This window comes from Octopus bimaculoides, chromosome 24, assembly GCF_046866305.1.
Source record: "Octopus bimaculoides isolate indiv1 chromosome 24, ASM4686630v1, whole genome shotgun sequence".
Taxonomy (NCBI): Eukaryota; Metazoa; Mollusca; class Cephalopoda; order Octopoda; family Octopodidae; genus Octopus; species Octopus bimaculoides.
The window spans coordinates 3994646-4017350 of record NC_142951.1 but is presented as its reverse complement, the minus strand read 5'-3'; the positions used below and the strand labels follow the sequence as shown (position 1 = coordinate 4017350).

The window sequence follows — 22705 nt, the reverse complement described above, 5'->3', positions numbered from 1 at the left end:
TCATTCTGAAGTATTCCATTGAACTAAGATAGATCTATTTGAGTGTTGGAGAGAATAACTTACAGCGTTTCTTCGTCTCGTTAGCTTCTAGTTTCAAATCTTTCCGAGGTCAATTTATTCCTTTTAGACTTTAAGTAATATGCCACTGTCGATGGAAACAACTGAGCAGCTGCTATGAAAACTGCTTCTTTAGCGCATAAGCCAAACCCAAGAACAGAAATGTCTATCGTCGTTACATTCTGTGTTTAATGTGTTCCAAAGTTGTTTTATCTTTTTGAAAATTAAAATCAATCAAATAAGTGAAATCTTTTGAAAGCGGTGTTCTAGCATGGCCGCAGTCAAATGACTGAAACAAACAAAGGAATGAAAGAACAAAAGAAAGAATTTCAATAAGAAATAACATTGAACTTGATATAAATTATTGCAGTCAAAATATTCCTTGGCAGAACCGTTACGGCGCCGGGCAGAATGCTTAGCGGCATTTCATCGGAGTGTGCATACTGAGTTCAAATTCTGCCGCGGTAAACTCCGTCTTTCATCAATTCGGAGTCTGTAAACTAAGTACAAGTTGAATACTTAGGTCGATATAATCGCCTTACTCCCTCCTACGAAATTGCTGACCTTGTGCTTGCATTACTAAAACCAATGTTTAGGGAGGGGAGCAGGAGGAGGAGTGAGAGGCGGGGTGGAATGTATATTTTATTATTTTTTTTTAAATTAAGTTTTTTTCCTCCGTTACTTAGCTCGTCTGTAACGCTTTCACATGAGTAGCTGAACGAAAGTCGAAGAGGAATAGTGAAAGAGAGAGAGAGTGCTGTCTATTAAGTCTATAAAATTGTGCATAAAGTATATAAAGAATATATGTAAAGTACATGAAATAACCATCGTATTCCAATTTCTTTCGACTTTCAATGATTAGCAGATGAGCAACTATTTTTAAATATAGATACAATACAGGTTACGCTTCCAGGATTTTTCGATAAATTTTTCTGAAATAACCTAATGATTCCTGCTAGGCGTTATTATTATCTTACGTGTTCAACAGGTGAAAAGACTAGATGTTAACAAGAAGTGAAATTTCAGATTAACTTGATATGTGATTGGTCAGCTGTAGCGGGTTTGTATGATGCTAGTTTCGAACGTACACCATCCTGATGTAAATAATGAAACGCAGAAAAAAAAAAGACGAAAACAAAAATTCATCCTACGCGTCACGTGATTACAAACCGCCACGAGTACTTACTATGTTAATTATTATCGGAGGACTTCGGCTTACAATATCTACTGTACAGGTAAATCATTTTTTTTTTTTTCCAAATATATTTTAGTTGTGGTGATGTTTCTATAATAACCGGAAATATTGAATTTGTAATATCTTACATTTTAACTTGTTTGAATTCCTAATGTCTTTTCAGGATATTGAAATTTGAAAGTATTAGAAAATATTCGTTCATATATTTATTTTAGTATTCTGGGCGTGTTGAATACTTCGTACTACAATTCATAACGTTTTTCTAATTTAAGCACAAAACCAGAAACTATTTGGCTGAAAGTTCAGACAACATGTTAACATTAGCTCATGGCACGTGTTACATTTTATCGACAAAATAATTATGAAAGGCGAATTTTTACCTTGGTGGAATTTGAACTCAGAATATAAAGAGTGGAAACTAATGACATATGTCTTCCGACTTAACGAACATTCTTTACCTTATTGCTTTAATAGTTATAGATAAAGGAAACAAATCTCTTATATGGTATTTCTAGCATGATGGATTCTTTCTATCGTGTGTTTGTATTGGAAATAAATGCCACACAGCAAATTCACTAAAATAGTTTTTAAATCGAATATTTTTTTCTCGCGATATTTCATCCTGCAGCAAGCATCAGCGTTACACACACTAGAGTTGGGGGCTTCTATAAAATAAACATTTACTGCTCGGAGTCCTTTGTTCCTAGAGCATAACAGAGCAGGTGATTGTAATATGTTCCTTTACTTTTTCAGTCATTAGACTGCAGCCATGTTTGGACACCTCCTTCAAAATTTCTATTCGTACGAATCACCCTCATGACCTGAACACACATGCAGAGCACAGGTGAACATGATCGGCTCTCTGCATGATGACGCCTCTTGGACCACCAACTAGGAATCAGCCCAGTATCATGACACGAAGAAGAGTATATTATTTTTAAAAAAATTATAATTTATCGTTGAATGATATCAGAACGCATTTTTTGATATGATCTTCCGTAAAAGTTGCTCTACCAACTGACTAAATGGCACTGTACCGTTTTCTTCAGCAAGTAGAGGGTTTATCAGTAGCTTACTTCATTTACATAGTAAGTTACCGTGAAGGTAAGAGCTTGAGATATATATATATATATATATATATATATATATATATATATACTTGTACTGATTTTCCTATTTTTCTCGAATTATTCCTTGAATACGAGTCCTACCTTTTTAAAATATCACTGGAGAAATTATCTGACATTCAAATATTTTCAATACTTTTCCCTGTAATGTCCAAAGTATTCTCTCAAGAGTCGGAAGTATTTCAATTAATAATTTCATTTATAAAGCACAATGGAATATACTCTATATCAGTCATTGGACTGCAGCCCATTCTGGGACAACACTTTAAAAAATTCCCATCGTCTGAATCGACGCAAGGACCTACACCATTCAATGTCTTAGTTTAGTACTTTAGTTGATTATATAAGGTGACGTTTTTAGTATGCATGATTGTAGAGCCTTTTATTTGCGTATAATTTGTTTTAGCTCCGATATGTCTCAGCACTAAGGTGCTATTATAAATTTCGGATTAGCGTGGTCCATTGAGTAGCTACCGATATGCACGTATCTCTATTCACGTACTCCCCGCTTTTTTATATTTTCGATGAAAGCTTCTGTCTAGTATGTAACTGCTTGATTTGTCTCTATTCGTCATCACAGCGATTCTCACGTCCGGCCCTACTAGTTCTTCTTGTTTATTTTCACGGTTTCGTTTTCCTGTCATGTTTTCTGTTCGCCACGATATTCCTCGGCACTACAAATTTAATTTGTTTCCGCGGGAAGAGTCACTCTAACAATGCGTCCTGCCCTAACACTTCGAAACGTTTAGTTTTAGAATGGTTGCAGCTGATGAAGGAAATGTTCTATGTGGCGTGTGTGTTTTCTGTACTCTGTTTATTAATTTGTCCGCGTTTTCTTGCGACGTCCTGTACCCAGACATGCATCGATATATACAATTAGATGTAGGTATGTACGTATATATGCATATACTCAGATATATATATATATGTATAAATTGTCTTAAGGCTAACGGTGGTTTCATTTTAAAATATCTTAATCTCTCCATGTGATTGGCTAAATAATTGTCTAAACATGAAAGCAATTTTAACATTAATGCATCAGTATTCATCAACCAATGCAGTGTTGTGCAATCATTCTCATTGTTCGCCATTTGCACATAAATATACACATGTGTGTGCGCGCATGGTCATTGCATTGTTTGTATCAATTACTAAATCAGAATATTTCAGTATATTTTTCAAACCGGTGCTTATATCTCTCGGTTTCTTACCTGAATCTACCGTCAATTACATTGTATCTTAATCAAGGAAACAACGAAAATCCCTCGTTATTTTCCTTAATTCACACTCAATATGCAGGAGTAAAGTCTTCAAAGTTTTTCTCTTACGTTTTGATTATCGTCAATACAGTTCGTATAATCTTGCACATCCTAAATTGTAGGGACTATAATGGTTGGAACACCGTTAGCTTAGAAGTGACAATAGACTAATCAATACTAATAGGAAATAATGGTTTACTTACCACTGATTTCTGTCTCCCTTATTATAGAGCAGAAATGTGAATTACTGCTTTTAGGACATGGTTTTGGAGGCGGAGGTGACTGCTCACATTCTCCATAATATTTGTCTCTCCGTGAATCGCAACTCGAACACGAGATCATTGCGTGAACAACTGGAAAAGATTGTAAAGAAAATTATTAGTATTAAAGTACACATTTAAGGACATTGAAATAAAATCGCATTTAATGAAATAACTTGAGGATGCATCACCCTTTTATAGCTTACATAGATTTAGAAGAAGTATCTTAATGCAATTACGATCCATACGATAGTTCGGAATATATTATACGAGGCTTCGAGCAGGCAGAATATTCAGAGGTCTGCAAAATAATTTGCAGTGCGTTTCGGTTTAGTTTCTGGATTTACCGAAATATTTGCATTGAATCATTTGTGGCCGATATGATAAAATAGCAATGAAGCATTATGTTAACGGCAAACTGTTTATATTCAAAATAGGACTTTTGCTGAGAGCAGAGATCATTTATACATAATCAAAGCTTTGACTGCGAATAGTAATTAGAAAATGTTACGATATTTGTTCCGCCTCACACACACAGTCACACTCAGACTTTCAGTTTCGTCTACCAAATCCACATAATGTTCTGATTGGTCTAAGGCTACAGAAGCCACTTGACTAAGGTGCTGCACAGTAGGACTGAACCCGGAACTATGAGGTTGGGAAGCAAGCTACGTATAATATTGATGGGATTTTTGCTTAGCGTAGAGACCATTTATTCATAATCAAAGCATTGAGTTCAAAGAATAGTTAGAAAATATCTTAGGTTATTTATTCTACCTCACAACGTTGAGTTGAAATCCTGTCAAAGCAAACAGATTTTGTCTTGAGTAATATTTCCTACGAGGAAATTGTGTTCCATGAAATGGACTAACGTATTCTTACAAAATCGTAGCGTATTCGTACAAAATTGCTGTCTTTGTACCTACATTTCAAACCAATATCAATATTATAGGCAGCTTGCTTCCCAACCTCATAGTTCCGGGTTCAGTCCCACTGGGCGGCACCTTAGTAAAGTGTCTTCTATAGCCTTAGGCCAACCAAAACATTTAGTGGATTTGGTAGACGAACACTGAATGTGTGTGTGTGACTGTACCCCTCATCACCACTTGACAACCAGTGTTGTGTTTACGTCCCCATTACCTAGCGGTTCGGCATGAGGAGGAGCATAATAGTTATTCCTACGTATATGCTGAGGTGGAAATTATTACATCCCTAAACATTTCCATTCAGACAGCTATCGTTCAAAAAATGTTATTTCAAATATATATATATATATTTTTTTTTTACTTTTCAGAAACAGTATGTAATTGAACGTAATGTGTTGTACCTAAACATAATCTAATGAAAACGTTCATATCATCCATCAGGTTGATTTGCATTTTAAATTTGTTCTGCTTTATCTATTTACCTCCTCATACTAGGATGGTTTTAATTGCATGGATAGATGAATGGGTACTTGATAACTTGTTGCAAAACACTCGTACAAGAAAGCTATCTCAAGCCAATAATTCTATTCAAGTAAGAAATTTAATACTTGTCTTAACTGTTGTCGTTATTGTAGTCTTTAGTAGAACAACATGGAACATCGTCTTTATTTTGCAGTGAAGTATTAGTTTATCTCAAATCTGTTTTCAGGCATGTCATTTATTACTCATTACAATCTCGTATTCGCTAAACCCACTCGTCGTTGGAACATGCATCTGGGAATGCTCATGTTTCCCTTGTATTTGCTATTAACCTTAAGGAAATTACATTAACCCTCCTTCGTGGCGAAAAGATATGGCAGAATAAATATGCGGCTTTGCTGACGCCTTATCTCAAAATTAGAAGTATTTTCCCTGGTATACAAAACGAAATAATCATGCTGAAAAGAGACACACAGACAATAAGAAATACAATTTCATGTTTGCTGTTCTACAAGTATTTCTTCTAAACATCTCGCGGCTTGAACCGAGAATATTCAATAATAGTTACTTCGGACATGGGTACTGTTCTATCGAGCAAGAAATAAGCACTAAATAAAATGCCGAAAGCGCGATAGATTTACATTTTGTGTTTCTCTTAATTTTCGGCTTTCAGTTTTCTTTTTAGCTCCGCTGATCCCACGAAGATTCTGACGAGAAGACTCCCACATTGCATCCTGTAGATGCGCTTGAAATTAAAGATTTTCATAGAAAGTTGAAGTGAAATCATAAAATCAATGAATAAAGACTTAAGTCGAAGCATTTCTAGTTATTCTACTTTACTGATTCGCTCAGTTAATGTCTAGTCGAAGACGTATGTTAAGTAGGTCATAATGATATCAAAGCTTGCCGTCTGTTTACTAGCTCAAAACCTAGAGATATCCTTGTTTCTGGTTTCCACAAGATCAACTAAACCGAGAAATAAGCATGCGCTTAGAGTCAGATATATTTAAACTCTCATCTGTTAAGTGTAGCTCTGAACGAAAGAGAAATATCTCGTAAACGGAACGCCATAATGAACATTTTGTGTAATCTCCTACTGTTTATAGTATACTACGTAGATGCGAGAAAAAGTGCTGTCAATTGCTGAGAGGAAAACTACTGCCCTCTGAATTGCTGATAGAAAAAAAACAAAGGATTACTCAATAATAATAAGAAAAAATAACACTCTTAACAAAAGCAGACATAAGGGCTAATAATATTAGCTACTCACTCACTCACTTCTTGGTAATTATTGTCGGAGGTCGTGTATTCGGTATCTGAGGTGGACGGGTTTCGACTCTCTGTAGCCACCTGCAGGCAAATGTTTTCACACTTCTAAGGGTGAAATACCTAATCAATGCTCTTTTACTGCTTTCAAAATTCCATTTCTCTATCACACACACAGACCTTGTGAAATCTGGATGATGACATAGTTTTTTTCTTGAAGGGAGGTCACACAATATGCTAGAAATAAGAACTACATACGTGTATTTTATATGTATAATGAGCGCGGTAATATTTTTACTTGGAAAAATAGTTTCAAATTTTGGCATAAGGCCCGCAAGATCGGGCTATTCGACCAGGCAATATTTGAACTCATAACGTAAAAACGGGCAAAATGCCGCTAAGCATTTTGGCCAGTGCAACAATTCTGCCAGGTCTCCGCCTTTCATACACTAAATATTAAATAATGAAAGGAGACATTAATGTAGTTCGGGATGCAGCATCCCAAAGGAAACGAATGTATGGTTATAGATGCAGTGCAACTTTTGAAAGTTTTAGATGCTAATGAATGAGATAGGTTACAGAACTACAACGCCGACCAGAACGGAATTACGAAGCTTTGAAGATTCGAAAAGCTGATAATTTCAAATACACATATATTGTACTTATTTAAACATTGTCAAGAAGTGAGAGAGTACACGATTCAACACTATTTTAGACATGAACAAAGACAAATTTAATTTGTAGTGCAAACTTGAAGCTAATTCTGTTTTATCACACGATTAATAAAAGAACAAAAAATATATACAGAATGCTGATAATTAGATAAAAATGGGAAGTTTCTTCACAAAGCTATCCAGGAAGATTGTAGAGATACTTTTTACTTGCTTCTTTCTTATTTATTTTTTGTTTGGCCTTTATTTGGAATTATTTTCGTGCGTGATTAAATATGCGTGTGATGAAAACTGACAAACTTGTCAAAGGCTACTCCCCCGAGGAAATTCGAAGCTTTATTCCAATGGTTTGGCCATCTCTCATTTGATTTGTGTTAGAAAATTACCTATGAGAATTGAATATACAGAGGTGATATAAGTGGAGAAATCGGTGAACATTTTAGAAGTTTGGCAAAGTAAGACTAGGACCGTTGGGTTCTGTTCAAATAAACATAAGTTGACGTGCGAAGACCAATGTTAACCTACTAAAATTTACATTATGATAGGTAGCATAAATAACAGAAAAAAACTTGTGAATAAAATGAGAAAAAACAAAGGGTTAGTGAATAATTTTCCAACGTTAGACAAAAATGAGATTCAAGGATATGAGTACTGAACGAGTTGATAGATAAGATTAACGTGGTACGTTGTAGTTGTACAACCGTCCATTCTAAAGGCTACCAATTGTGTTCATAAGTGGCATAGCTGCTCTTCTACATTTATCAGTTACTCAATTTAACATTACCAATATTACACAGTTTAGGGGGCAATGTTAAGGGGAGCAAAGTGGTGAACTGGCAGAATCGTTATCAACTCGATGGGGAAATACTTAGTGGGTTTTTTTTATCAATCTCAATGCTTTGAGCTCAAATCCCATCGGTTCGAGGTTGGTGACTAGTAGTTGTAGATCCTTGGGTTGATGTAACCGGCTTAATCCACTTCCTTCAAAATCGCTGTCCATTTTGCCAAACGTTAACACCAATATTGCTAAATTGTCAAGGCAGGCACTGATTGGAAGCAACAAAGCAGAGTGAATAACGTATTATGTATATGCACATACGTAATAGTCATATAAATGCGTATACTATATATACATTTGCGTCTGTGTGTATATACAAACACGGTTGCGTGTGTATGTGTATATTACACTAATATATTACAATCTAATATATATATATATATATATATATATATATATATATATTCTAAAGTGATGAAAGTGGCGCCAAAATCCTATTAGGTTTATGACTGTACATGATAGAACATACGTCTAGAATTCGTCGAGATATTAATTGGTTTGTCATTGGACATAATAATATCGTTTTATTTTTATGTTCCTGGGTTAATGTTTTAACAATAAATTCTCTTCATGATAACTCCACTCATCCCACATCAATTCTAATCACTTTCTGTTCATATGTGCGTGTAAGAGTACATAGATGTGTGTGTGCATAATGTGAGTTTTATATAATATATATTTCCTTACTTTGATATAAATATATATAGTACGCGAATTAGTGTATGGAACAAAACATATTGAAAAAATATAGTAGCAGTATGCACGATAGCATGCACACTTGTCTCCAAAAGAATACACACATATATACATCAAGCGCTATATATTTAAATACTTTTTTCTTAATTATATTTTTTATCATTTTAAATATTCATTCACGAACGAAGCTCTTTTATTTCCAAGCTGAAGTGCATTTATGTTTGAAGATAAATTTTATTGTTTTTCTTAGTTGTTTCTTCTGTAATAATAGTCATAATTGGTCTTGTTGACGTTATACAAATTCTTTTTGCCCTAAATCATTGTGGTAATATACATGTCATGTTCTTAAGTATACCACGCTTATATTATCCAGTGGATGACTTAACATTTCATCCTTTGACGCGTAATTAATTTGTGTGCTCATTCTCTTACTCGTTTCGATCCTCTACAAAAATTTGCAATTGATAATTTCTGGTTCTGGACTACGTTTTCTGTATCTTTTGTAGGTGCGGATTTTTTATTCTCTACTAGAAGTGTCTGATACATTGCTCTAGAGAGGTATATTTCAAACAAGAAAACTATACAAAATCTTTTCACGCTTGAAAGTAGTTAGATAAAAACAACTTCCTACAGTAAATAGTAGTACGATTTTGTGCCGACTTATCTACTTTTAGCGCTAAGTGTTAGAGGATTCGATTTCAACATTTCGAAGTGTTTTGTAGCTGATTGGGCAACCAGATGCTGTTCCTTTGTTATTGTTTCTGCGGTCGAGCTTATATTTCATGTAAATATACTTATAATTTAATATATGATGGCTTGAACCTAGACAAAAACAGTTTGTCAAGTAGGAGACGAGGTGATACGGATGACATTCATTTTAAGAGAAATGGGATTGAAATATATTTCTTATATATGTATAAGTATGAATAGGCGAAACGTATTAATTTTTAGCGTGGAATTTATAACTGAAATATAATTTCAGAGTTGTTAGTTTAAATTAGGCATTAAGTTGTGCCTAAATTGCTTATAGCTGTTTCTTGAATAGCTGTGAATATGGTGTATATCTCATTGAACAGATATTACCGCATAAAGCCCACTGTTTCATCTTTAGAGAGGAAGAATTAAGGAATATCCTCAGATAATATGCTACAAAGCGATACTACATATTTTGCTTGTTTATACGTCTGTTCTAATATGCATCTAACTGCAGAACAATGAACCATTTTTAGTTATTCATTACTAGGCAGAGGCAAAATCACATTTGTTTTAGTCGCCGTTGAAGTCGGAGTTTTACTGGTAAACTAGTCTACGCACTTTATATAGATTTTACATTGTCTGCAATTTTATCTGTACTCTGTCTGGGTGTGTGCCTCCAAATCTCTCATATACACACTGGCATAAGTGTGTTGTTAAGAAACTTCCTCTGCAATTAAAACGTTTCGGATTCGGTCACACTGCACTCAATCGTCGGCAGGTAGAGGGTACTATAGTCTGAGGGGCGATCAATGCCTTGCAAGAGGATTTGGTTGAAAACGCGAAACCCGTCTTGCAAGTGTGTATATTTGTGCGTGTCTATTCTTGTTTGCCCCCCTCCATTTCCACCACTTAATATTCGGTGTTTATTTACATCCACGTAAACTAGTTTAGGTGAGTTCTACAGTAATTTCTAAAGAAAAGCAGGTGTGTTTTACGTACACACCTGATGAATATGTATACCGGATGGCTACAAGACACTAGCAATGCTACGCAAAATGCACCCTATATGTTTTTCAGACAGTTGTAATAATCTCTACGATCTTTCTTTTTTATTAGCATGTATATATATATGTTTATATATGTATATAAATGGGTAGACGTACGATATTAGATATGATATATGAAGATAGCTATAGATGTAGGAATAGAAATTTTAGTAACTTCAAGAGAACAAATATATTTTTCTAGGAACGTAAAACTCGAACCAGGTCATATATAGTTAAGTGTGCAAATGCTATCATTAGAAGAGTCATATATTGTCTGGACAGCATCCGCTTCTTTGCACCCAAAGCGTTGTACAATTATTTACACGATATTTAAAGATATTTCTAGTTCGATTTTACCCGGATTCAAAAAAGATACACACACACACACACACACACACAAACACACATACACACCACATTCAGAGTGAAAGATAGCGAGATGCTTTCTCATGAAGCTGAATTTATTTTTCTGTCGTCAGTCTGGTGCCTTTTGCAATGTGATGGAAAAAGAGAAACATAATTTTCAACTAAAATAATTGTAATACGTGTGCAGACAATTTTTATGAAAAAAAAAAACAAAAAAAAAAAACACTTGCCTACCCTCTTAGATATTCTTTGCGTGTATGCATGTGTAAGGTTGTGTTTGCCTATATGTATGTTCACACATGTGTGTGTTTATGAATTCAAATGTATGTGTATATTTTTACATAGAAAGACACATAAGACAGTTAAATATTTCGTAAATATTCGTTTACGTCAGTTGTTTCAAAAAAAATTTAGTTGAAATAAATGATCCATTAGATAAGTCATGCAAGACTCTGTCTCTAACTCTTTCTTTCTTTTTTTTTATTATCTTGCTCACTTCCTTCATTTCTTCGTCAATAAACACGAGAAAATTATACGCGAGTGCGTGTGTATGAGCGAATGCACATGCTGGTTTGTGATTCATATGAAATGCACTGCACTGCATGAACATGATGATTGTTATTGAATTATCATAAATGAAAGCCCAAGCATCACGTATTGTGGATCATTAAACAAAGTGCTGTTGAATTGAGATTCTAACAGCAACGCCATAACTCTAAAAATGTGACATCACTCGTGTAATCCTGCCAATCACATGTATAACCTTTAACACACTCTGACGTGGTGGTGATAAATCCATTAATATTTTGTTTTTTTCGATTCTTTTACACGTAATTCAAAACGTAACTTTTATTAACAAATTGAAAACCAAATCTCCATCTCTCTTTACAATGGTGGTGGTGATGATGAACAAATGTTAATAATAATATTAACATAATACTGATAATAACGAGGATGAAGATAATAATAGTAATTGTGCTGAAATTAATTAACAAGCAGCAGCAGATAAAATCGTAGAAGAGGGAGAAAAAAAGGACGTCTGACAAAGAGCTTCAGGAATATGCATAACTACACACTCAGCATCCGAAACATTCCCAATTAAAAAGGAAATATTGACTGGAAGTGATATGGGAGGTATTTTGAATATTATTCATAAAGTGAGCTCAAATATTTCAGTTCAGTTTTAGTGAGGGTTTGAGATTAAAAAAGAGAAAAGGGTGTGACACTATAATTCTTTGAAAGATTAGGGAATAAATTAACACGGCAAAGAGAGAAAATGATTTTAGAATGACAATATTGTGTGTCACGTGCTTCGAGAATCTAAATCATTTGACCAAAAATTGATAAAAATAACTGCCCCTAATGAACTAGCGCATGTTCATTCATTTTTCATGTTTCATATTAGCGTTCGGTGAAGTGATGCCGTGATGCCTATCAATTATTTTATTCGAGAATTTGTTTCGGTTGTAGGATTGCGATCAAACTGTAGGGTTTGCTTTGTCGATTATATCTCCTGCAATATACTCTATGCATTCATTTCGTCACTACTCTTTCACAAAATTCTAGATTACAGGGCTTGTATATAATTGTTCGCTTGTCGACTGACGGAAGTAAAGATAACATTCATGTACATTCACGTAAATATATCTGCATACGTTTTGTAAAGAATTTTCTATCGGAACGTATTGCTGATGGAGACTTCAGTAGAAGACAATTGCACTAGGTGCCCATCACCGACATCGAATATGAAATCTTTTGCATACAATGTAAACGTTATAAACTCAACGATTGAGCCCATGTATTCATGCATGTAACACATACGCAATCAAACACATATTTAGTGTTTTCTATGTAAAATTGTTTTCACAAAAGATGGAATCAGATCCAGGTGAACGTTGAGTGGTCTGTTAAAATCTTTTAATTTATATATCCTGCCCAATGATGGTTCACGAACTGGGGCAACTACCTTAACGACAAGCTTCCTTCATTTCACTTAGAAAACATGCCGTCGTCTAAACAGGCATCGGATAATGTAAAATTTAGATACACTACTTCTAAAATCATGGGGGTTGTTTCATACACGTTCATTGAAGAATATATCAACAGAATCAGAATTTTCCTAAAGTAAAATATGCGTTAAAAATAAGATCAATTAAATTCAGTGAAAAGGGATTTCCTTTCTAGCAATCTCCAGGATACGATGAAAATTGTGACTTTCATTCTTGCATGTGGTACCCCCAATTTCATTTCTGGATTTCCTCCCACTCACGATCTCTCACATTTCCTGGTGTTTTAATTTCTCTTTTTTCTCACTTGAGTCTCAGTAATCCTTTATGAAACTGTTACTGAGGTAAACAGTCTCAGTCAGATAGAAGATAAATCTATAAAATTCTAAACCAAATTCCACTAATGCCGACACCACTGACTGTTGTTTGAAGTTTTTACCCCTGTATCATCGTTGCCCAATTATTTGATCCCGTAAAGTAATATGGATTTTAATAAGAGACTAAATGCTATTTCTAAAGCTGATACAATAATTAAAAAATGTGTATCATGCACTAGGTATGAGGATACATCCCGAGACGCACAGGTACATTTGCTAACATTAATACATTGATGTTATATGCTATTGGTTAAACATGGGTAGGCGTATAACACTAATATATGTGTATGTGTGTTTATAATACACATTAGTATAAGTACCAGCTTACTGGCATTACAATCTAAAGCACTAAAAGCATGTACACACATGTAAATATGTATGTAGATTTTACACGTATATGTACGGATAACAACTTATAATTTTGTTAGAAACTCATCTCATACACACACGTTATATATAAAATGTATGTATTTATACAGAAATATCTTGGTACACACGCATGAACAAACTTTTTTCTCCCGCACATTTGTTCATACTTTCACAAACATATTTTCTACTCAGAAATAAATAACAAAACTTAATGAAGTTAGCGAAATATTTTCGGAAAATTAAAACAGGAATTAAAACAGCTGAACAATGGAAATGTTGACGAATATCATGAAAGTTTTGCTTTGATGTATATTGTGATATATTCATATATACAAGCAGAATTCCATCAAATTACAGAACTAATGTAATGAAGTCAATACAACCAAACCTTTTGATTAATTTATAATAAAACATTACATCGATAGTTTCTTTGATTTAAAGTTTCTATTGCTATTCTGGTTGCACTCCTCTTTCGTTGATATTGCGTTTTGTTTTGAAAATTTTGCTTTCATTATATATTTGTAAGGATTAATATAATTGAGATATATTCTGTCATGTTGCCTCACGTGAAAATGTCTGTTATGTCCAAACCACATGGCGCATAGGAGTACAAAACAGCGGCATTTAATTCGTTACCGATGTGTAAAGGACAAATTTGCTGTCGCCATTTCTGATGCTATTCATGGTATTATGGTTACTTAATGCATCACTGCAACTACCTTAATGTTACCACTATTTACCTGTATCGTTGGAGAGTCGGAAGAAATGTTTTGTATGTCAGCCGTTTCTTTAAATTTTCCTATTCAACTTTGCCTTTATCCTTTCAGAATGGATAAAACTACAATCAATTTTTGAAGGTGGTTGTAATCGACCAGTGCCTTCCTTTGAAATTATTCACTTGTACCAGGAGAATTATTACTTTAAATAAAAACCTCTCCTTCCTATTCTTGTAGAAAATGAATCGTAGTGGTAAATTTTTCTTCGAGATTTGTGTGTGAACTACCAAGATATACCAGCAAGCAAAATCAATGTGTTCCGATAGGGGTCACAGTTACCTGTGGTCATTTGTAATACCTTATAAGCCCCTGATTTTCACTTAGAAGGTAAAGTGCCAGAGAAAATTAGCTGAGTCGAAATTCAACCCAAGTTCACCTTGCATTCCATTTTTTCTTGATCGTAAAAGTATCAGAAAAGGTAGCCAAGAAGATGGCACTCTATAAAACCGCAGCAATGTGAAGACGTGTTGCGACTAGCAGTATATTACATCGAATACCCTCGGCATTACAATGATATAGAATGAGTATATAGGTGTGTGTGTGTGTGCGCGTATATATATATATATATATATATATATATATATATATAGTGTGTGTGTGTATGTTTTTGTGAGCGTGTTGTTGATAAATATCCCACGATTCAAAGTCTTTATAAATAATTTAAAGATAAGGTATTTCGTTCTTAGCTATTGAATTAAAATTATCGCAGTCTCATTCTCAAGAGTGTAGTGTCTCCGGTGTAGTTGTTACAAGTAAAATAAGACTGATCAAGTTCTATAACGTCTCTACAGAATACTTACAAATACCAAGTTCATCATCATCGTTGTCGTGGTGTATTATTGACCTCTACTTGGACCTGTGTCTATAATACCGAAGCTGAGCGAGGTTTTTCTTTCCATCTTCAATGCTCTATTATTGTAATTTATTCTTGTTACTATCGCTATCTACCATCGGTTGATCACAAGATAATCATTGATAATTCCTGTTCTTTGAAGAAGAATAGCTGTAGTTAGCACTCTTAATGTTTGAGATGCTTTTCAGGCCTAAGGAGGAAGAATGAGTATTAGCCGATCTGTGGCTACCCAGTTCTTCCTATCTTCATGGTTCCAAGTAAGTTCCCATTACCTAGGAACTAGTGTAACTCTATTTTACTCATGGTTGCAGTAAAATGTGTGCGTGGAAGTTCCAACTTTCTTAGACGGAGATACAGGGAGATTATATATACAGGGTGCGTTAGGTATTTGAGGACATACATTTTTTTCGATCATTGCAGCATTTTTTGCTGTGTATAATCGTTGTTTTAAGCAGTTATTGAAACTGAATGTGGCTTTATTGAATGACATTATAGAAAAGGTTTCTTTTTATCCTCATAGCAGTCTTTCATAAAGTTATATTATTAAATGTTTTTTTCTTTATAAACCTAAATCTGTCGTCAAATATCATACGCACCACCTCTCTCCCCCTCTCTCTGTATATATGTATATATATATATTAGTGACGTGTGTGTACGTGTTTTTGTCTTTGGCAAAACATCGCGTATGCGAGAAAGTCGGAAACACCGGCTTTTGGAGGGAGCTACGAAATGTGTATTCTTTTGCATCCATTTATTGACAATGATTTGTGGCCATCACCACCAAGACTTTAGTGAACCAGTGAATGGTTCGACAAGATGGAAACCTTTACAGTTCAACAGTTCCCAGGTAAATGAAGAAAATGATGTATGATACACATGTGAGCTACCTTCGACATCGATGAGAAACATTCTGTCAAAACTATGTCCATCTGTTCCTCTAAATAATTTCCGACTTTCAGTTGCTAGGCAATAGATAAATGCTGTGGTGGTGTGGTAGATGTTAAACGAAATATATTTCTATATAATATCACTTAATAGAATTATGAAATAAGGAAAATTGAATTTAATGCTGTTTGCATCTTTAAAATGTCTCTAAAGATTTCGACAACGATGCAATCTAAAAAACCTAAATTTTATTAAATATAATTTAAAACGGATTATGTTATACTACTTTTTTATAAATTAACATGACATTATCACATACATTTAGATACTAATTCTCGTATTAGAGGACGTAATGACATTACGTAAGATATGGAGCTGTGCTGTGTAGGATGAAATATATATTTATGATATGCACATACATACAAAAAAAATAAGGTAAAGCGTGGATAATATAATTTCATTAATTCATGAAATATGTAAGAGCAAATGAATTCACATGTATCCGGAATACATATATACACATAAATTTTCACACTCACCTATCGTGAGTATATTTGTGCAACTTAAACACACAGACACATAGATATGATGCGAAGAATATTCACGAACGATAGGTTCTCAATAAGTTGCGAAGAGTGATTTTATTATATAAAATTCAGGTATATTACTACATTCTATGACATTAAGTTCCCTGGTAAATGCACCATTTCCGAAATGATTCTGGAGAAGGATTTCAACATGTATTCATGAATTCAATCCGTACTCCATCTCTTGTGTGTGTGTATATGTGTGCATATATATATATATATATATATATATATATATATATATATATATATATATATATATATATAATGTTTGTGTGTGTGTAGTATTATTACCGTTATATAAAGTAATAATAAGGTAGCTAGCAAGGTTGTACCTATACAGGTACAATATAAATATTATCTTTGTATTCTATTCAGAGGTGGTACGTCTTTTTTAAAAAAAATATTCATTGCTTTGCTCGTGTATATATTTATCGTAATATTTACGGTGGTTTTAGAAGCTGTCGCATTGATTTTTAGGAAGTATGTTTACCATACTTTACTTATATATATATAGATATATATAGTTGACTGTGCTGAGACAATGCAACTTGCAATACAAAAAGAGAATGTTTGAAAATCTGCCTTGTATTGTATTTTGGAGGATCAAAAAAGAAATAGAAGTCTAGCATGTTATAATCCATTTCGGTCTTAGGGTCACGTAGTGAAACGAGAAGTAACATAAACCGTTGCTGATGGATAGCGAAATTCGTGGGTAGGTGTTGCAGGCTTATGAAATTTTGAAGCTAATGCAGTTGCAGAATAATTTTCAGTAACTGTTCTATTCCAACTGGATATATATATATATATATATATATATATATATATATATATATATATATGTATATATATATATATATATATATATCTAAGAATCGAGGACTGGGAATAATGATAGCTTCCAGCAATTCTTAGTAAATATAAAAAGCAACTTCCAGGAACAGTTATGGTTTATTGAGATTATATATATATATATATATATATATATATATATATATATATATATATATATAAAGACAAGAACATTATAGTTAGTGGTTAATGATTATTTATTAATTGATAATCATTTCTACCTACAGTTGTTTCCATTTATTTAAATGGAAACACCTTTAGGAGGAATGGATTACCAATTTATGAATAAATAATTATTAACCACTAACTCTCCATTTTCTTAATTTAATGCAGATTATATCATTATTGATTTAGGGAAATTTAATTTCCCAAAGATATAATGGATAGAACCAGTGTTTCCTTGAATGTTATCATCCCTTTAAGAGGTTAATATATCCTCTAATTAACTAATATAAACAACCGCCACAAAAAAAAACATCTGTTTTATATAAATGAACACGCTGTTTATACATCCACAAATTTTATTTGACAAGTTCGAGAAAGGAACGAAAGCGCTAATAATAATAATAATAATGAAGAAATAAAATTTATTTCCGGATTTCTGACGAAGTTTTTTTTTTCTCAATATTCAATTTCTGCACATCACACCTAACATTCTCCTCTCTCTCTCTCTCATATTCTTTCCTACATGGACTTACAACTCGCTGTTGAAAATATTTAATTTATATTTCTTATTTAATTAGTACTTATATTAATATTCCGGAATTATCTCTCCCAAACTATGTTAATGAAATAGTGCCGTTGATGCATTGTTACCGTACTTTATATTCAACTTTGGTATACGCACATACACTCAGGTACTGCATCTCTGGACTAAAGAACGTAATACGAATAGAAACTTTAAAATATCTTAAATCCGGCGTTAAATGCTTCCTTTTTCGACTTTGACAATCTTAAATACACCTGCTACCTTCTAAAACCACGTAGAAGAATCTATAATAATCGTATCTAACCATTAACACAGAATATAAAATATCCGAAGAAGATTAAACTCATAAACTGCTCAGTGTTTGATATATCTCTAAGAGCATATACACGTATCATATTTCACAAATGCAATGATTTTTATATTGCATATATCATGTAGATTCAAATTACAACTAGTGAACATTTAGCCGTTAGAGATATGGCGAAATATCGTAATTCCGATCAAATGATATAATTTAAAATGGCCGACATAGAGTAATACATATCCACAGCGCACCAGGTTGGCGCCGAATTATGTTGGAGTATTGCATAACTGGTTATTCAAGTATAATATGTATTTGATATAAATGTTACATATTCGTGCATGATTGTGTGTATGTGTCCGTGTGTGTGTGTAAAATGCCTGGTATAAATGTTATTTTAGGTGATGCCTGATGTTATAATGCGTGAATCTGCAAGAAAAAAAGCAAACAAACCAGAATATACTGACATTGAGTAACACAAGCACAGAAGCCTGCGTGCAAACGTTTCAGTTTATATGCTCATACCACACAGGCGGGAATGCATGTGAAAGTACATGTACATCTGTATGTGAAATGTAATGTAAGCTATATTTTTAAGCTACCTTTTAACCTATCTGTATTGAAATTTTGCTGTATTGGATAAATCTGAAAACATTTTCGAGGTAGATTCGTTATATATATATATATATATATATATATATATATATATATATATATATATATAATATAATATAATAGAGAGAGAGAGAGTGATACACACACACGTATTCATAGGTATATATACAGTCTCATATATGCTCGCCTATACACAATCACACTCTCACGCCATACTCGATGTAATGCAACAATCCATGTATTTCTCAGATACTTTTCCCCAGCTCAATGATAACCGACGTCCTTGGATATAACTGGTCACAGACAGTATCCTTTTGGAACCGACTGAGGCTGGTTTTTGGATATACATTACTCTCGTGTACCACACTAAAGCTGCTTAACCCTCTCATTACATCATTACATCTCATAGTTATTCCCATAATGGTAAGCATCAACGAAGAACTCGAATGTATATTTTCTACTAAGGCAATAATTAATCAATATCACTTATGTGTATGGTTTTCAATTCGATTATAGCTTACTACAGAAATATTTGATGTATTACGTGTGTGCGGGGGGGAGTAGGGGCAATTGAAACATTGTCTTTTTGTAAAATCAGTCACGAGTGTGTCTCAAATTTTAGCAGTATAAAGAGGTAGTTTTTGTTTGAAATCCTTGCGGTACAAACAATTCATTAGTTAAAATATTGTCTCTTTGCAGGTTATTTTAATATTCCATTATCTAGTTAAACTCCACAGCAATCTTACAGTAATGTGTTACCAGCCCCTGTTATGTGTCTTGTAATCTAGCGATATTCAAATGACTACTTCAGAAAACAGCTGAGTTCTCTCGTTTTTTCAACTTTGGAAAGTGCTTCATGTACAAAATATTGAAATAGAACAATATTTATAGTAACAACAACATTAACTAATGACATTTTAACGATATGTTATGCCTTAAAACATTAATTTTATGGAAAATGCTTTATGACGCCGCACCTGAATAATATATTTGTACAACATACAGGGTGCTGCAAAAGTAGGTATCCAGGTATGAAAAAAGAAAACACGTACAATACTCATTTATACGATAAAAGTATTATAGTTATGATAAATGTATTATTAATGACACTGAAAATATAAAAAATGAGGATAACTAATTTAAAGTGCTAATAATTCTAATGAATTGAGTATTATAACATCGATGTAATACTTACTGTATACCAACTTTTGCAGTACTACACTCTGTCCACGGAAATACTACATTTAGAGCTGAATCAGTTTTGGGTGCAACAAAATAATACTCACGTTTATTTGACCCATTGCGCAATCTTGTTTAAAAAAAATGTTCTCGAATAAACTTACTTGACTTTGAGTGATTATCAATACAAACAAGGAAGAATAATTCTTTCTACAATAGACACAAGCATTTGCAGACATTAATATTTTGCATGAGGGTAGGCACTATTCGATTACATCTGTTGTGTTCAACAGGTGCTTATTCTATCAACAGAAAGGAATAAAAGCGAATTAGATCCCGCTGGAATTTGAACTCGTAACGTACAACCTGAAGAAACACCGGAAAGAATTTTGCTTGGTATGCAAGCAATTCCGCAAGCTCACTGCCTTTCTTTTACTGTTACTACTACTGGCACAGAGCCAGCAATTTCGGGGATGGGGTAAGTCGATTACATCGATCCCATTGCTTAATCTGAAGGATGAAAGGCAAAGTCGACCTCGGCGGATTTTGCACTCAGAACCCGTAAAGACGGACGAAATATTGCTAAGCATTTTACCCCGCGTGTTAAAGATTCGGCTAACTCCTATTATTTTCACAAGAACTGAAATTTTGGTGGATTGGGGTTAGTTAATCGTCACTTGTTCTATTTCCAAACTGATATCGAGACATGAACTTCGAAAAGTTGATTACCGTATTTCTTCTGCCTTTTTCTGCATACCTAATGTCAAGGCAGGTGCGAGTTTGTCCTCTGAGTTCACAAAGTCATCTGTTTCGTGCGACAAAATAATTTTCTTCTCGCTGATTCTTCGACATATTCTTTAGACCAAGGCATGGGGTCGCTACAAGTATTTTATCACAGCTCTGTATGCAACTGTGCTCTGTCCATACATATTCCATACTTAAGCAAACAAGAAAATCGATATTACAGGTAATTTGACAAAACTCTTGCTTCTTTTTGTGTGTTTCCCACTCGATATTTCCGCTTCTTTTTCTTTCTCCTTTTATGTAAATTAGTATCTTCGTTGTTTTTGCTGCAGGTTTTCAAAGAAATATTACGACTTGCAGCGTAAGAAAATGGTGTTGTCAGCTTCCTTAATTTCCTTCCATTTTAAGAAAGTTTTTCTTGTGCTTCGACATATTAGTTTTTTATTGGCTATACCTTCGTGTGCTTCTATTTGCCCTACTGTTATAATTTCATAACTGTCGCTCCGAATTTCTGTTTATACGCTGTAAAACACATGATCATGGGTAAAAAATACTTTTTTTTTTCAAGTTTGTCTTAGTTCTGCTGTGTCTGATTTTAAATAATTTACAGATTTTTCCCTTAGGAAGTCATTCCTTATAGTAAAGGAATAATTAAGATGTGTAGGAAAAGAATACCTCTTTTATTCTAAGTATTGGGATGGACATCTTTATGATTAGAAATCTTTTAAAAATATTTCAAAACAGAATAAGATGTCCATGCTGGGAATTCATGATGGTTGAGGTTGCAGTAATAACTTCTATTATAAACGCAAGGCCTGCACACTCGATGGGGGAGGAAGTACGTGGATCGATTACATTGATCCCGATGCTAGAATTGTATTCTACGATGACTCCATTGGTAGCATGCTACACAATCAGTTATTGTTTTCTTTCTGATCCTCCAAAAATTTGTAAGTCAACCTAAGTGCAATATGAAATCAGGACGTCAAAATAGAAAAAAGCGTATTGAACAGCAGACACAAGAGTTTGCTTGTTGTCAATAATAATAATGATGATGATGACGATAATAATAACCTTTTTTAATCTAGGCACAAGGCTCGTAATTTTGGGGGAGGGGGTCAGTCGATTAGATCAACCGCAGTACGCAACTGGTTCTCAATTTATAGACCCCGAAAGGATGAAGGGTAAAGTCGACCTCAGCGGAATAAATAATAATATACTTTCTGCATTTATGCTACATCTGCATTTACAATACTCCACACGGCTTGAAAATTTGTGGGTGGACAATAGTCGATTACATCGACCCCAGTTCTCAAACGCTACTTAATTCATCGGTCCGGTCCCTGAATGGACGAAAGATAAGGTAAATTCCCTCTTGCAATAACAAGCATGGCCTTCATGGCTTCTCATCTTAACTGATTGGAAGTGTTATCTTGTACGTATTTTGTCTTGATGTAAATGATTGTCTAAAGGAAATATTCTGCTGAATCCCACAAATTTGCTTGTGAGTTGGCTGTCTGTTACCATTTGTGCTTGTCCATTGGTGGGTGATGACATGGCTATCTCTGA

At 33.9% G+C, this 22705-nt stretch overlaps 1 protein-coding gene across 1 annotated transcript in view; it reads right to left on the bottom strand.

Annotated features, from left to right (window-relative positions):
* LOC106875693 (uncharacterized) overlaps positions 1 to 22705 on the bottom strand; it is a 248912-nt gene that overhangs the window by 14344 nt on the left and 211863 nt on the right. The window contains exon 2 of the mRNA XM_052976736.2: positions 3842 to 3991. Within this exon, the coding sequence (XP_052832696.1) occupies positions 3842 to 3991 (150 nt within the window). The remainder of the gene's footprint in view (positions 1 to 3841; positions 3992 to 22705) is intronic.